General features: G+C 45.4%; 1 protein-coding gene across 1 annotated transcript in view; it reads right to left on the bottom strand.

Moving 5' to 3' along the window:
• The window catches only part of LOC124622969 (filensin-like), a 49,443-nt gene extending 36,065 nt beyond the window's left edge, over positions 1 to 13,378 (bottom strand). The window contains exon 1 of the mRNA XM_047148756.1: positions 13,222 to 13,378. Within this exon, the coding sequence (XP_047004712.1) occupies positions 13,222 to 13,378 (157 nt within the window). The remainder of the gene's footprint in view (positions 1 to 13,221) is intronic.
• Between the last annotated feature and the right edge of the window lie 3,357 nt (positions 13,379 to 16,735).

Raw genomic sequence — 16,735 nt, forward strand, 5'->3', positions numbered from 1 at the left:
GTGCATGGCATCCTGCCTTAGAACTTGGCTCTCAGCACACTGTGGTCCAAGAACTACTGTCTCTTATGATGTCTGACTACACAAAGCATTCTGTGAGTAGTTTCATTGTTGGACAGATGCCTGGGTAGGACACCCATATTGTTTATTAAGAAAATTCTGCTCATGCTGAGCGGTACAAGTGATCAATGATGATTGTGTAAAACATCACACAATTTTTGTGTTGATGAGCCAGGAATCACACAGTTGTAGTGTTGCATAGGAGTTCATGTAATTGACTATGTGCTGCAGTTGTGCTTCTGCTAGTCCATCATAATCAATATCCAGTGAGTGCATTGATCTGAGAGAGATAGTCTGCCATGATATTGTCTGTTCCATGGAAACGTCAAACATCTGTTGCGAACTGTGCAATATAATTTAAATGACAAAAATGTGTGCAACAGATTTGTGATGGATTGCAGGTGGAATCCACCAGGAGCTGATGATCTGAGTAGATGGGCAGAGGCCTGCCCTCAACATCATCTTTGAACTGATATACTGCTTCATACAGCTGTTGTACACTGACCACATCTGTTGGGAATTGGTCCACTTCTTGAAAAAGAAGCTTAGTGGTTATATTCCTGCTACTAACTGTTGGAGAACCACTCTAATTGAGAAATCGGTCGCATCAGAAATGATTGATTGGTGTACAGTGGAAAGTGAGTGTACCAGCATCATGGCCCGAGAAAGCCAGTTGTTAATTTGCTTAAATACCTGTTGAATTTGTGGGATCCATTCAGTATCTTGCTTGCCTGTTGTGTGCTTGCCTGCTGATGTGTTTGTCAGCACTGTCTGGATGGCAGTTGCACGAGATATGTGTCTGCGATAAAAATTAACTATGCTTAGAAGTTGGCTGTAGTGTCCTCATCACCACTGTAGAATCTTGTACCATAGGAATCAAGGGAGAGGATGTTGTTTGTTGGCTGGTATCCTCTTTCTACAATACAACTGCCCACATGTATTGACAAGGTTCTTTATTTACTTAAACAGATAGCTGTTACTTAGCTTTAACAGCATCCATGTGTTGTGGTAGAAGCTCTTGAATATTAGTCCATGTTAGCCTCACAGCTGGTGAAGTACAAGTTCCGCTATACAATGAATGAGAAGCCATACTGGAGTAGCAAGTTTGTGCGTCAGTGACTGAGCAATTGTGCTGAGACTGAAACTGAGCCTGAGCTTGAGCCTGAGCCTGAGCCTGAGCCTGAGCCCTCTGGTAAGCATTGACAATCTAAATACTTGCAGTTAAGAGGATGTTGGTGATTTGTTGCTTGTGAGTTTGTCTTTGGCCTCCCTCCTCACAGGCACACTTATTGATCTTCTTGCTACACCTTTGCTGACCAGTGTTCTGGTGACAGCATACACCAGCACATTCCTCTCCCCAGAAATGATGCACCATTGCCATGTAGAGAAGATGCAAATGACAACAGGGAGGGAGGCACGATGCTGGACATAGAGATGAGCCAGGACTCGTGACTGTGGAGGGCAGCACACTCCCAACAGGACCCCGCCATCTAGCACGCGAGGCAACAGTAACATCCTCTGGAAAACTGTTGCCAGGGCACACATCCAGGCTTGAGGGCATCTCTTGGGGCAATGACAGGGGTGAGGGCGCATTGTCCATCTGCTCCTTCTGGGAGTGCCTGGTAGCACCAGTGAACAGCTGCAAAGGCTATGCGGTCCAGTAAGGCCGTGAATCTGGGGGAACAAAACAGCAGAATCACGGGGCAAATGACATGAATGAATCTTGTTCTGGTGGCAGTGCTGCAAACCATCAGGACCTGCAATCAAGTACATAAAAGAGCCAATGTGCTCCTGGACCACACCTCTTTCCCAGCACCCACAGTTGCCATAAACCCTCAACAGAACAAGATTGTGTGGCGCAAGGTGATACTTGTGGACAATTGGTGGCACCAGATGCAGCAGTGGGTGTAGCAGTATCTGATGGTGGTGGCCACACAGAAGTTCTGCTGGTAGTGGTCCGTCTCATGAGTGGGAACAATAGGAGGTGAGAAAGGGTTGCAGTGCCTGTTCCCATGTGTGGGTGGTGTGAAGCTTGGTCATCTGTTTAAAACTATGTACAAAGTGTTCTGCTTCTCTATTCGACTGGGGGTGAAACAGAGCACTTGTTAGATGATGAATGCCATTACATTCATAAAACTGTTCAAAATCGTGTGAAGTGTACTGTCATCCACTGTCCAACACAAGTACTTCTGGCAAACCTTCTATGCAAAATATGGAGAACAATGCTTGGATGATGCTACGTGATATGGTAGAAGCCATAGGCACCACAAATGGAAACTTACTCAAAGAATCTACCACTATGAGGGAACAAGTGTTCCAAAATGATGCTGCAAAGTCTATGTCACTCGTTGCCATGGTGATTGAGTCTTATGCCAAGCTGAGAATGTCTGTGTTGTAGCGGATTGGTTTTCTGTACATACATGATGTTGTGATGTCATCTGTTCAATGTGGGTGTCCATCTGCCAAGTATAGTGCCGTCACACTAACTGTTTAGTGCAAACAGTTCCCCAATTTCCTTGGTGGAGCAACTGCAACACATTCTTTTGTAACACTTCGGGGATAAGCACACACGATTGTCCACTGTCATTTTGAACTAGAATGTTGAACTGAAAGGTTATGCCAATATGCAAAATATTGGCACACGACTAAGTTCTGGATACTGTTCAATGAAGGAGGCCAAGACATGCGAATGTAGTGCAGCAAAATCTTGAGCTCAGGGTCTGCTACCGAGGCTTGTCCAATTTTTCTGTGCTGCAAGGGAAAGGATCCCAGGAATTCAGAGTTCTGCACCTTGATTTGGCAACAAGATGTGGCAGATGTATCATTTCAGAGTCTGAGACAATCGAGAGGCAAGATAGGATGCCTGCATTGCCACGTTTTGCCATAGGTCCGTACACAATTTAATACCAATACTGTGAAAGGAACAAAGCCCAACATTCCAATTTTTCAGCAGTGCATGTAGAAACTGGCTTTGACAGATGAAACAAGGATTGCAAAGGTTTGTGATCTGTCACTAAATAGAACTTGCGACCATACAAATAGTGATGGAATTTTGTCACACTATAGATAATAGCAAGAGCTTCTTTTTCTATTTGAGAATAATTGCACTGAGTTTGAGTTAACAACTTTGAGGCAAAAGCAATAGGTCTTTCTTGTGCACCAATTCTGTGTGAAAGCATAGCACTGATTCTGTAGGAAGAAGCGTCGACTTGCAAAATTACCAACTTGGCAGGATCAAAGTGCACTATACATATGTCACTAAGCAAAGCATTTTTGAGTTTCTGAAATGTATCTTGACACTCTTTAGTCCACCCAAAAGGCACATTTTTCCGATGCAAGCAACACAATGGAGCCACGATCTTAACAGCATTCGGTATGAACTGAATGTAGTACGTCATCTTGTCTAGTACTGACTGCAGTTCAGACACATTGTGGGGAACAGGCAGGTCACAGATTGCTATCAAATGAGATGTGTGTGGGGGGGGGGGGGGTTGCACATTCTGACTCTTTATCACATTTCCTAAGTATTGTAGCTCAGTTTTAAAAAAAGTCACACTTTTCAACATGACACTTGGGTCCTGCTTCTGACAACACTCGAAAAAGAGTAAGCAAATTGGCAATGTGTTCCTCTGGTGTACGACCTGAGAAGACAATATTGTCAAGTGGCACTTTTGCTGTCAGCTGTTCCAAGTAATGTTGAAAAATGGTGGGTGCGGAAGCACTGCTGAAGGGCAAATGCAAATACTTGAACAGTCCTAAGTGTGTATTTACAACAAACACTTTCTGTGATTCTTCGTCCAACAGAATTTGCAAGTAGGCATCACATAAATCTGTCTCATAAAAGTAACATCCTCCACCAAGCCTGTCCATGAGTTCCTCAGGTTGAGGTATTGCATAATGTCAACTACTGTCTGCAGGTTGACATAGGCTTGAAGTCAACACAAATGTGAATGTGACCAGAAGACTTATGCAACAAAACAAGAGAACTTGCCCATTGACTAGCTTGAATGTGAGCAATTACACCACTATATTGCAATTCTTTCAATTCACTGGCTTCTTCGTCTCTTAAAAGCAATTGGAATGGGGTGGGCCCAGTAAATCTTAGGCTATGCATTGCCTTTCAATATAACATGCACTACAAAGTTATTAGCTTTTCTCAATTCATCTGAGAACAGTTCAGGAAATTCTTTAAGCAGGCTAACAACACTGTCTTCTGGTGCAAAATCCAACACTGAAAGTACATTGTCTTTTATGCTAATGCCAAACAAATTAAAGGCATCTAAACCATATTTGTTCTCACTGTCTCTTGATTTCAACACAGTAAAATTCACTGTTCTAGTGTGAGATTTGTAAGTGGCAGGCGAACTACAATGTCCAAACACTCTCCTGTTTGTTGTAAGCAGTGAGGTGCTTGCTAGATTTAGAAAAGCGTGGTGAGCCCAACTATTTGTACATGGTACAATTAAGCAAAGTTACTGAGGCATCTGTGTCTAACTGAAAGTGCACACCATGGCCAACAATTTGTAGTGAGGCAAATAGTTTCTCAGAATATCATTGCACAGCACTAGAGTGAGAAGGAGGCACAATCTTAACCTTACTTTTGTCGGAACCTGTTGTAGGTTTAGAAAACACAGCATTCACTGCATGTGCATGAGCCTGTTTTCTCTGGGAGAGGTTAAAATTGATTGGCGTTTTTGTGCCTTTTCAAACAAGTTGCTTGGACTTGGCCTTGTTTTCCACATGTGTAATATGTTGCGTTATGTGATGGGCAATCCTGTCTTGCAAGCAAAACATTTAGGGCATGACTTCACTAAATTCACAGACCTGTTTACCTGTCTATGTGGCTGTCCACATGGCTGTGTACATGCTCACTCTTGTGGCTGCTTGGGGCAGACACGAGCAAGGGGCGACTCAACCCGACAAATCGAGGCCTGGGCAGACTTATTGGTCGTTATGGCAACCGAATCATATTGCTCTAAGATTTGCAATACTTGAGCAAGTGATGGATCAGAGTACTTTGGGATCTGTTCCCATATTCAACTACCTGGAATATTGTATGTTATTGCATCTCTTATCATTAAATCACTGTACAAGTTGCCACACCTACATTTAAATTTGCACTTCCTAGTCATGCCCGTTAATTGTGTGTCCCACTGACAGTACATCTGTTCCAGTTTTTTCTGCAAGCAAAAGAAGTGATATCTGGCTGCAGCTACTTGGACTTGCTGGTCATAGTACTTGATTAATGCATCAAATACTTGGCCATAACTGATTTCATCAGGAGATGTGGTTGGGAATAGTTTTTGTGTTAACCTGAACCCTGGGGACCCCGCAATCGAAAGGAAGTATTGTAGTTTTACAGTACCTTGAACATGATGAACTTGACTATGTTCTTGGGACTCAGTCAGGTGTTTGAGCCATTCTTCTTTAGTGTTGTTAAGTTGCTGGAATGGTGGTACTGGTCGGCAGAACTTGTTGGTCTGGTTTGTTGGTCAGTTGTACAGCCGACGCAACTTGTGCAGCCAATAGTAGTTGTACCATCATCAGCAAGCAGCAATTTATTGGTTCTAAAACTGAAAAACGTGTGTTAGATCCATCACATTGGTTGTCTGAGGCTGTGGCACAGGGAAGTTGGGTGGAGTAGCTATGGTTTACACAAAAAAGCAAGCAAAGCCATCTGAAAAGAGAAATTTGATTAGTTCTGTGGCTCCACTCCTGGAATACATACAAGAACACAACAACAAATCAGCAAAAGTTTGGAAGGTAGGAGACGAGGTACTGGCAGAAGTAAAGCTGTGAGTACCGGACGTGAGTCGTGCTTCGGTAGCTCAGTTGGTAGAGCACTTGCCCGCGAAAGGCAAAGGTCCCGAGTTCGAGTCTCGGTCGGGCACACAGTTTTAATCTGCCAGGAAGTTTCAAATCAGCAAAATGTTCATATCTACAATGGGGGGGGGGGGGGGGGGCGGGGGGGGGGTGGAGATGAGTACCTGTGTTTATATAAGTAGGAAATGTCAAGGTAGTAAACAGCACAGTTTCTGCAAGCAAAAGAAGTTTATCATTTGCATATCTACATTTTATTGACAAAAATTGAACAGTGCGATGTATTTTTGAATACCTCTTGGAGACGGTAAGTGTATTCTTGAATAAAATGTACACGGTTCCAATTAAAAAATTTAAACTCTACTCCACATCTCCCATATCCGTGATGATACATAAAACCTGTATCATCAGCAAGAACTAACCAATGATGTTAAAACTGGTTGAAACAATTTTTCATTTAATGCACCAATAAAAAGTTATGTTGGGTGAACAAGATAAATGGGGCACTCTGTTTAAGTGACTGTCTTGTACTCATATTCCATGTCACTGTAATCGTGACATGGTCCCATTGTTTTCATACATGAGATGAGACAAAAGATGCAGGATAATCAATATTAGGTGCTAGTGTTCATCGCAGGGTCACCGGTGTAGAGAGGCTCCAGGTGAGGATGCTCACAGTTGAATGATTGAGACAGAAAATGCGAAATATGTATGCTTTATTGTCCTGAAGCAATATGTCGAAAAGATGCATGTGCCTGCAGTGAAGCTCAGACTGTGTTGCTGCAAAGATAGTCCTGCAGTAGAGAGATGTGTCACCAACCAAGAGTTTTGTGTCTATCTACCAGCGCTTTCCCGTTTGGTAAGTCACAGCACCTTTTTTTAATATATTTTTCCCACGTGGAATGTTTCTTTCTATTATATTCAACCAAGAGTTTTGCTATATTAGTGTGATCGCTTCTGGGTCTCGACAAACTTTTAGAAGACAGCAGTTGAATTAAAACTTTTTATTTCACTGGTACATTGTTTCTGATAACAAATGATTAATAAAAAATGTGCTTTTTCTTCTTATTATTTATTTAGCATTCTGGTTATTTTTTTCACTTCAATCACACGTAACTCCAATTATCATGCTAGCTTCAGAATTATGAGCATACTTGAAGAAATAGAAATTTACAATCACATTAAAAATTATCCAGGTGACTTGGTTGATCATCAGACTGACTAAAGCTATAGAAGATTTTTAAATAACTTCCCGTCTATTTTCATCTTCTACAGAAACATACATACCATGATCTTATAATCAGTATGGTGCTTAAAACATTTTTATTTGATAACATGGAAGAATCATATGCACTGCCGTTTTTTACTTTCATCTTTATTTGTATTTTTAGAATCTCTTATCTTATGTGATGTATTTTACAAGAGCTTCATAAGACCTATGTAACAACTTTTATAAGTGCTCCTGATGTTTTCTATCACACAGAAATTTTTGTACATGATAACAAGGCAAAATGAAGTGCGTTCTCATACATTTAATTTTTGTAAGTTCATCTTATCTTCTGCATTTCATTTTGAGTTTATCTTGTATTATCTTTTGGTGCCGATGAAATCGACACCAACATCAATGCATCCATCTTTGAACTAAGCTAAGATTATCTTTGGCTTCTTCTGCCATGTCCCGTTCTTTGTGAGCCTTGTTTGTGTTTGGGTGAATAAATGAACTACTGTGAAATAGGGGTTGTTTGGTGTAACTAACCTGAACATCTCCCTCACTGGTGACCCCGAGTTGTAACGTCTTCCGTTTTCGCCGTGTTACTGTGTCCGCGACCTCCGCGTCAGTTATTTTTGCATGTATTACATCAACACAGCATTCGAACAATGACTTCGGCCCAGTGCCTAACGCCAGATTTTGTGATCGACATGCATTGTGTTGCGGGCGATGTTCACCCACCAGGACTGCAACACGATGCCTCTCACTCGATGATTACACCGATTTCGCCGGACATTTTCAAGCCTGCAATAATAAGTGAGGTTAGGAGTGTGCATGACTACAGCTATCAAACACCTTTGTTCCCGTCACATGTGCCCTCCCTCATCGACTGTGCAGTTACTTCTTATGGATCTCCGTGCAGTATGGGACCTATGCCGATTTCTGCAAATGCTTCGTTGGACAACCTACCACTGCCAGGACAACGATTTGCCATGCCACAATCTGTGCAGTACCATGTGGATACCTGCCACGTGGCCAGAACTGCTTCGTTCACAGGTAAACCTCCTCAGCATCTGACCACGCCCACGCCTGCCTCGGTTCAGCATCAGCTCATGCCCTCCTACTTCGATACCTCGGCCTGCAACAGGAACAATAACTTGTTATCTGTGCCTGACCTACACCTCCATCCCACTGCTATGCCTCAGTGTTTTTTGCCACGACATTCACCTTATCAGTACACTGTTTCGAGTGGAGTGACTATGAACAGTGAACATTCACACATTCCGTCCCACGTTCGACATCATTTCCCACACTGCACTTCTGGACAGCCCGCACCTCCGCAGCCTCCCTGCAACACAGGTGGCCCCGGCTCTGATTATATGTCGAGCTTGCCGTGGACTAACACGCGGTCTCAAACTTAGAACTTTTTCTCACCTGTCGCCCCAGCGCCGGCTCCAGTCGAGCTTCCGCAACCATTCTCGGCACATCCCGGTGCCTCATCCGTGTCAGTCTTCCGCGCCGCATCAATCTGAACACACCTGCAACAGCTCGATTCAGACAGTGCCCTGACGAGCTCAGCTCAACATGTTCTGAACATTCTACAATGCTTACCGACGCTGCCGCCGTTTAATCCCGACAGAGCTACAAACTGGTTCAAAATTGCAGACGAAGTGTTCGACCATTACAAACTTGACGAGTCAATCAGGTTTCTATGCCTCATCACCCACCTGCACGAACAGGAGGACTTGATTGCTGACCTGGTCGATGCCCCGGACTCATCTACCCGGTACACTCTAGCCAAAAAGACAGCCCTTGCACGCTCAACTGAGGCAGCAATTCAGCAAGTGCTCCACATTGAGGAACTAGGCAACGACAAACCTTCCCAGTTCTGGAGACGGCTATGTGCCCTGGTCAGTGCCGATCTACTCTTTGACGCAGCTCACCTCGCCATCTGGTCAGATAAACCATCTCCTCCCATCCACTTTTCTCTGGCTCGGATGTCTCCCGAACCTGTCGAGCAAAGAATGACAATTGCTACACGATGCATCATTGCTCTATTTCGCCAGCCACTGCCTACCTGACAAGTCTCAGGTTCAGGCTCATCGTCCTGCCGCACTGTGCCGACCGTTCCGCTTGCTCCGGGAAGCAGTAAACAAGGTACTGGGGCGTCACTGGCTCTGCCCACAGTCACGCCCCCTCCTGCAACCGAGCCTGCTGCGGCCACCGAACCTCGGCCACCACCACTGGCAATGAATGTTCTGCAAGGAATGGAACCGTAGTACCCATACTCTTACTTCCATACATGGTTTCGTGAGGCGGCACGCAACTGCAGACCACCATGCTACTTCCCAAACGCCAATCGCAGGTAGGTCTGGGTGCCGCCTCCTGTGCACAACATGACAGGCACCCCCCAGTGCTCCATTCTGTCCGGGAACGACTGGATAATTGCGGACGACTTTACATTAAAGACATTTCGTCGGGATACCTTTTCCTAGTGGACACAGGCACCGATGTTTCGCTACTGCCTATGTCCTTAGTGTTGTCGAACATTCGCCCTCATCATACTTCAATGCAGGCTGTGAATTCAACTAAAGTACAATGCTCGGGTTCAACTTCCCACGTCGTCTCTCTCCCCGCAAACTGCAAACTCGAGTGGACTTTTTTAGTGTGCGAAATTTACGAACCTATACTAGGCATTGACTTCTTGCGACACCACAAACTTTCACTGGACCTAGTGTGAAACACCGTGTTTCATCACCTATCCAAGACTCACTTCCCCTGTGCTCCGGCGAGAAAACCCCCCCGTGACATATCAGTCTGGGCTCATCTCATCCGTACATGATCGTCTCTGTCGACGACATTACAAGAAACATCGCACAAATGCCTTGTCGAGCTTGAAAACGTCACTCACCTACACAAGGAAAACTTCGAGCTCTCCCTCCAGCTCCATGAAACTGAGCTCCAGCTCTCCGATGCAGCAAAGAATTACAGACACTACAGCAAGAACAGAGCAAGGTCAGTAAGTGCGCCGAATCTGCTTGCAGTCCCAGCAATCGAGCCTCCATGTGTTTACCTCCCGCTACCCCTCGCAACTGTGCTATCAAGACTGCCATAACATATACTGACAGCTCCACAGAGTCACACCCTCTTAACACGGCATCGTCTGACACTCGGCCGGACACAAGTGCACACGCGCAACAGGCGTCACGTGTTCCCAAACTGACAGCTCCTACCCCGCCCCTTGCGGACAGCACCTCAAACTATGCAACTTCGGCTCCTGCGCGCCACCGTGTGACCGCCACTGACAACACAAACAGTGCACTCGCGCCAAGCGTTTTGCCTGCGACCGTGCTGCCACAGGCCATGCCCTCGGACAATGGACTCACTAATGGCTCACGAGCTCTGCCGAGCTCACCTGACCACGGTGCCACTGCTTCGGGCCAGCGGCCATCTTGTCGCGTTGACCCCTGGGACACTTTGCTGCCTCGGCTCCCGTCGGGTCCGCCGAGTGGCTCCGAACACCACGACCACGCCTTGCCTGCCCCGCCCGCCACACATTGTAAACAAACCGCCTCCTGCGCCGCCGGCAACATTTCCATCTTCACCAACGGCACACTTCACAAGCTTCGCCTCACGCCAGGTCCCCCGATCTCCAGTAAACCACGTCGACTTTGTCTCTGACCATAAAAATAAGATTTCTGAACTACTAAACTCCGGCGTCATTGAACCCTCTTCCAGTAGCTGGTCTACGCCCATACATATGACACCCAAGAAAGACGGGTCCTGGTGCATGTTCGGAGACTACCATTGACTAAACGCATCAAAAATTATGTACATCTACCCCATACCCAACATTGCCGACTTCATCAGTTCCCTCGCAGGTGCGACCACATTCTCTGTCATTGATTGCAAACGGGCTTACCACCATATCCCAATGGCACCTGAAGACAGCAAGAAGACAGCAATCACCACCCCAGTTGGATTATTTGAGTTTCGATTCATGCCCTTCGGTCTGAAAAACGCAATGCAGACCTGGCAATGCTTCATCAATGAAGTGCTATTCGACCTAAAATTCTGCTTTGCATATCTTGATGACATTCTTGTGTTCAGCTCCTCCGTCGAGGACAACATTCGACATGTGCAAACTGTTATGAACACACTCACGGCAGCAGTCATCGAGACCAACCAGGACAAATTGCAGCTACATCAACCCACTGTCACTTTTCTTGGTTTTTGGGCCTCTGCCAACGGCATTTCACCGCCCCCTGAGAAAGTACAAACAATACTAAACCTACCCAGACCTTCGTCATTCAAAGAGCTCCGGCGCTTTCTAGGGACGGTTAATTATTATCGCCGACATCTACCTCAGGCTGCAGAGATTCAGGCTCCACTGACGGACGCTGTGGCAGGCACCAACACTTCTGGATCTCGGCCCGTTCCATGGACCCCTGCTATGACTGACTCTTTCACTGCCCTCAAAAATCTTCTTGCCGAGGCCTGCACCATTGTGCATCCTCATCCCAATGCGTAGCTTTTCATCACCACAGATGCGAGCAATACTACCATCGGCGCTGTCCTTAGCCAGACAATCAATGGCCATACTTTGCCTCTGCAGTTCTTCTCGCGCAAGCTCACCAATGCATAACGGAAATATTCCGCATTCGACAAGGAGTTGCTCGTGGTCTATGAAGCGATCAAGCATTTTAAGACTGACGTTGAGGGACGCCCTTTCTATGTTTTAACGGACCACAAACCCCTGGCTGCGGCCATTACAAACCCGCCAGCTGACCCGCCTCCTCGCCGCTTCAGATACATGGTCTTCAAATCTCAGTTCACCACCAATGTCAGACACACAAAGGGTGCTGACAATACAGTTGCTGATTTCCTTTCATGAGTCAACGCCGTTCATTCGCTGTTAGACCTCTCTGAACTGCCTAACCTCCAACCCGCCGACGAGGAAACACAAAACCTGATTTCAGACTCTATCTCTTCACTACATTTCGTCCGCACCACCTTCCTTGGCATTTCTGGTGAGATCTGGCGTGACGACAGTATGGGCACGTTATGCCCCTCATCCCAACCATGCTCCATTGAGCTGTCTTCAATGCATTGCATAATTTAGCCTGCCCCGGTGTTCGTGCGTCTGCCCGCCTCATAGTGGAGCACTTTGTATGGAGAAATGTCAACAAGGACTGCCAGCAATGGGCACACTCCTGCGTCGCGTGCCAACGCTGCAAATTACACAAGCACACTTCACCCCCCCTCGGCGCCTTTTCGATCCCTCCTGGGCGTTTCCAGACATCTCTGGGTCGAGGCTGTCCCCCTCCCCAATATTACGGCAGAAACTGTTGCTCGAGCTTTCGTCGAGTCAATGGTATCGCGTTTCGTATGTCCAGATATCATCACAACTGACTAAGGTAGACAATTTGAGTCGGCCCTGTTCAATAGGATTTGTAACATTTGCGGCACCCGGCACATCCATACCACAGCATATCACCTGCAAAGTAATGGGCTAGTTGAGTGCTGGCACCGCACTTTCAAGGCGGCTCTTCGATGCCATGACTCTCTATGGACAGAGGCCCTTCCCCTTGTGCTACTCGCCATTTGTGCGATCTATAAGGAAGACCTCAGAGGCACAATAGCTGAGTTCGTATACGGCCAGAACATTGTTCTCCCTGGCGAACTTGTGAGCCCTTCCGCTTCTCTCACTCAGTCTGACTTACCTTTCTTCGTGGACCGCGTCAGACGCCATTTCATCAATCTCCATATCCCTCCATCCACCAGCCACTCCCGCCCTAAAGTTCACGTCCCGAAATCTCTGGACAATTGCGAGTTCGTCATGCTCCGAGATGACACTGTCCGTGATCCCCTCCAACCTCCATATACCGGCCTGTACCGAATTCTCCGGCGCTCAGCCAACACCTATGACATTTAGAGGAAATATTCAGCTGTTACAGTCTCTCTCAACAGACTTAAGCCTGCTCATGTCGAGCCTTCTTCTACCCCCCTTCAGGCCACGACAACGCCACTCACTGTTGTGGCTCACAATGCTCCGACCACTCCCTCCACATCGGACTTACACACTCGGTCGAGTAAATTCCAGCTCCAATCGTTGAGCTCTCCTCCGACCTCACCCTCTACTCCGGTCTCACGCACTCCATCGAGTGACCACATGCTCCCCATGTCGAGCCTACCTACGATCATGCCCTCGCCGCCGGGCCCTTCGCCGGTCCCTTCGACCTCTCCACCGTCACCTGCCTTGCCCTGTCGAGGTTTCTCATGCCCCCCCATCTTATACGTGCCCTCGCTCGAGATGTTTGTGCCTGTCCCCCTGGACTTAATCCACGAAATCTCAATAATACTGAGTGATTGTACACTGTTCATTGTGTGTTTCTCTTCATCCAGTGCTCATGACACAACCTCCACCGTTCCCTGCCACCTGGTGAAATGTGTTTCCCTCCCACCCGACGTCGACCTGGACATGCTTCGTGTGTTCGCCATGCTCACCGGAGACATTGAGACATTGTCGTTGTCGCTCCGTTCCACCCGCAAACTGCCGGCCTACTTGTCACTGATGACCAGTATGCCCAGTACAACGCCTGGCTCGCTTCAACATCTTCCAGGTTCGGTAGCCAAAACTTCCTTCACGACATCTACCCACACAGCTCCCCAATGACGCTGTCGAGCTGACCGTGGTCCGGCTCCCGCGGACCACTCCTGCCGATGCCATAGTCACCCCCCCTCCCCCCCCTCTCCCCCCCGACGGCCTTTCAAGAGTTCTCGGTACTGCGGGGGTGGGGGCCAATGAAATCGACACCAACATCGATGCATCCATCTTTGAACTGTTATTGTTGTGGTCTTCAGTCCTGAGACTAGTTTGATGCAGCTCTCCATGCTACTCTATCCTGTGCAAGCTTCATCATCTCCCAGTACCTACTGCAGCCTACATCCTTCTGAATCTGCTTAGTGTATTCATCTCTTGGTCTCCCCCTACGATTTTTACCCTCCACACTGCCCTCCAATACTAGATAGGTGATCCCTTGATGTCTCGGAACATGTCCTACCAACTGATCCCTTCTTCTTGTCAAGTTGTGCCACAAACTCCTCTTCTCCCCAATCCTATTCATTACCTCCTCATTAGTTATGTGATCTAGCCATCTAATCTTCAGCATTCTTCTGTAGCACCAAATTTTGAAAGCTTCTATTCTCTTCTTGTACAAACTATTTATCGTCCATGTTTCACCTCCATACATGGCTACACTCCATGCAAATACTTTCAGAAACGACTTCCTGACACTTAAATCTATACTCGATGTTAACAAATTTCTCTTCTTCAGAAACGCTTTCCTTGCCATTACCAGTCTATGTTTTATATTCTCTCTACTTCGACAATCATCAGTTATTTTGTTCCCCAAATAGCAAAACTCCTTTACTACTTTAAGCATCTCATTTCCTAATCTAATTCCTTCAGCATCACCCGACTTAATTCGACTGCATTCCATTATCCTCTGTTTGCTTTTGTTGATGTTCATCTTATATTCTCCTTTCAAGACACTGTCCATTCCGTTCAACTGCTCTTCCAAGTCCTTTGCTGTCTCTGACAGAATTACAATGTCATCGGCGAACCTCAAATATGTTATTTCTTCTCCATGAATTTTAATACCTACTCTGAATTTTTCTTTTGTTTCCTGTACAGATTGAATAACATCGGGGATAGGCTACAACCCTGTCTGACTTCCTTCCCAATCACTGCTTCCCTTTCATGTCCCTCGACTCTTATAACTGCCATCTGGTTTCTGTACAAATTGTAAATAGCCTTTCGCTCCCTGTATTTTACCCCTGCCACCTTTAGAATTAGAAAGAGAGTATTCCAGTCAACATTGTCAAAAGCTTTCTGTAAGCTGGCAAATGCTAAAAACGTAGGTTTGCCGTTTCTTAATCTAGCTCCTAAGATAAGTCATAGGGTCAGTATTGCCTCACGTGTTCCAACGTTTCTTCGGAATCCAAACTGATCTTCCCCGAGGTCGGCTTCTACCAGTTTTTCCATTCGTCTGTAAAGAATTCATGTTACTATTTTGCAGCTGTGACTTATTAAAATGATAATTCAGTAATTTTCACATCTGTCAACACCTGCTTTCTTTGGGATTGGAATTATTATATTCTTCTTGAAGTCTGAGGGTATTTCGCCTGTCTCATACATCTTGCTCACCAGATGATAGAGTTTTGTCAGGACTGGCTCTCCCAAGGCTGTCAGTAGTTCTAATGGAATGTTGTCTACTCCCGGGGCCTTGTTTTGACTTAGGTCTTTCAGTGCTCTGTCAAACTCTTCACGCAGTATCATATCTCCCATTTCATCTTCATCTACATCCTCTTCCATTTCCATAATATTGTCCTCAAGTACATCGCCCTTGTATAGACCCTCTATATACTCCTTCCACCTTTCTGCTTTCCCTTCTTTGCTTGTAACTGGGTTTCCATCTGAGCCCTTGATATTCATACAAGTGGTTCTCTTTTCTCCAAGGGTCTCTTTAATTTTCCTGTAGGGAGTATGTATCTTACCCCTAGTGAGATAAGCCTCTACATCGTTACATTTTTCCTCTAGCCATGCCTGCTTAGCCATTTTGCACTTCCTGTTGATCTCATTTTTGAGATGCTTGTATTCCTTTTTGCCTGCTTCATTTATTGCATTTTTATATTTTCTCCTTTCATTAATTAAGTTCAATATTTCTTCTGTCACCCAAGGATTTCTACTAGCCCTCGTCTTTTTACCTACTTGATCCTCTGCTGCCTTCACTACTTCATCCCTCAAAGCTACCCATTCTCCTTCTACTGTATTTCTTTCCCCCATTCCTGTCAATCGTTCCCTAATGATCTTTGAACTGAACTTAGATTATCTTTGGCTTCTTCTGCCATGCCCCGTTCTTTGTGAGCCTTGCTTGTGTTTGGGTGAATAAATTAACTACTGCGAAATGGGGGTTGTTTGGTGTAACTAACTTGAACATCTCCCTCAATCTAATCAATTTTTAGAAGGGCCTCATAATACAGTATAATTATACTTTTTAGATTTTTCTTAAGAACCCTTTAAGCACCTTGAATTTGTATTATTATATGTATATGTATTTTTACATAATTACATTATATTTCCCATATTAGTGCTTGGCAAAAAGACATGTTTTATATTTACGAGATAGTATCTCATAGTGCACTTTCTCAATTTGTTGTGCTGCATTGTTGGTTGTTTCATGAGCAAGTGTTTTGTGCCTTTTTGCTTTTCCATCAGTTGCAATGTATACGCACACAAAGTGATATGTGAAATTACTGTTTCCATGTTCTGTATGAGCATCCAAGCCACTGCAACATTTTTAGGACAGATAAGATATGCATTTTTATCACACTCTGTTATAAGTAAATTATCTTATCCCGTCCCCTTGTACCAAACTACCATATCAACACATAGAAAGTTGTATGTTGTCAAAAGATATAAAATAATGTTATAATATGAATGACTGGAATGTACCATCTCTCTGATATGTACACATAAAGTATGACTTGTAAATGTATTTTTGCACCAACGGTGTCAGTTCACATGTAAACAGTGAGTTAGAATATAGATAATGATCTGTGTTAAGAATGTTAACACTGGTGATA

The sequence above is a fragment of the Schistocerca americana genome, chromosome 7 (assembly GCF_021461395.2).
Source record: "Schistocerca americana isolate TAMUIC-IGC-003095 chromosome 7, iqSchAmer2.1, whole genome shotgun sequence".
NCBI lineage: Eukaryota > Metazoa > Arthropoda > Insecta > Orthoptera > Acrididae > Schistocerca > Schistocerca americana.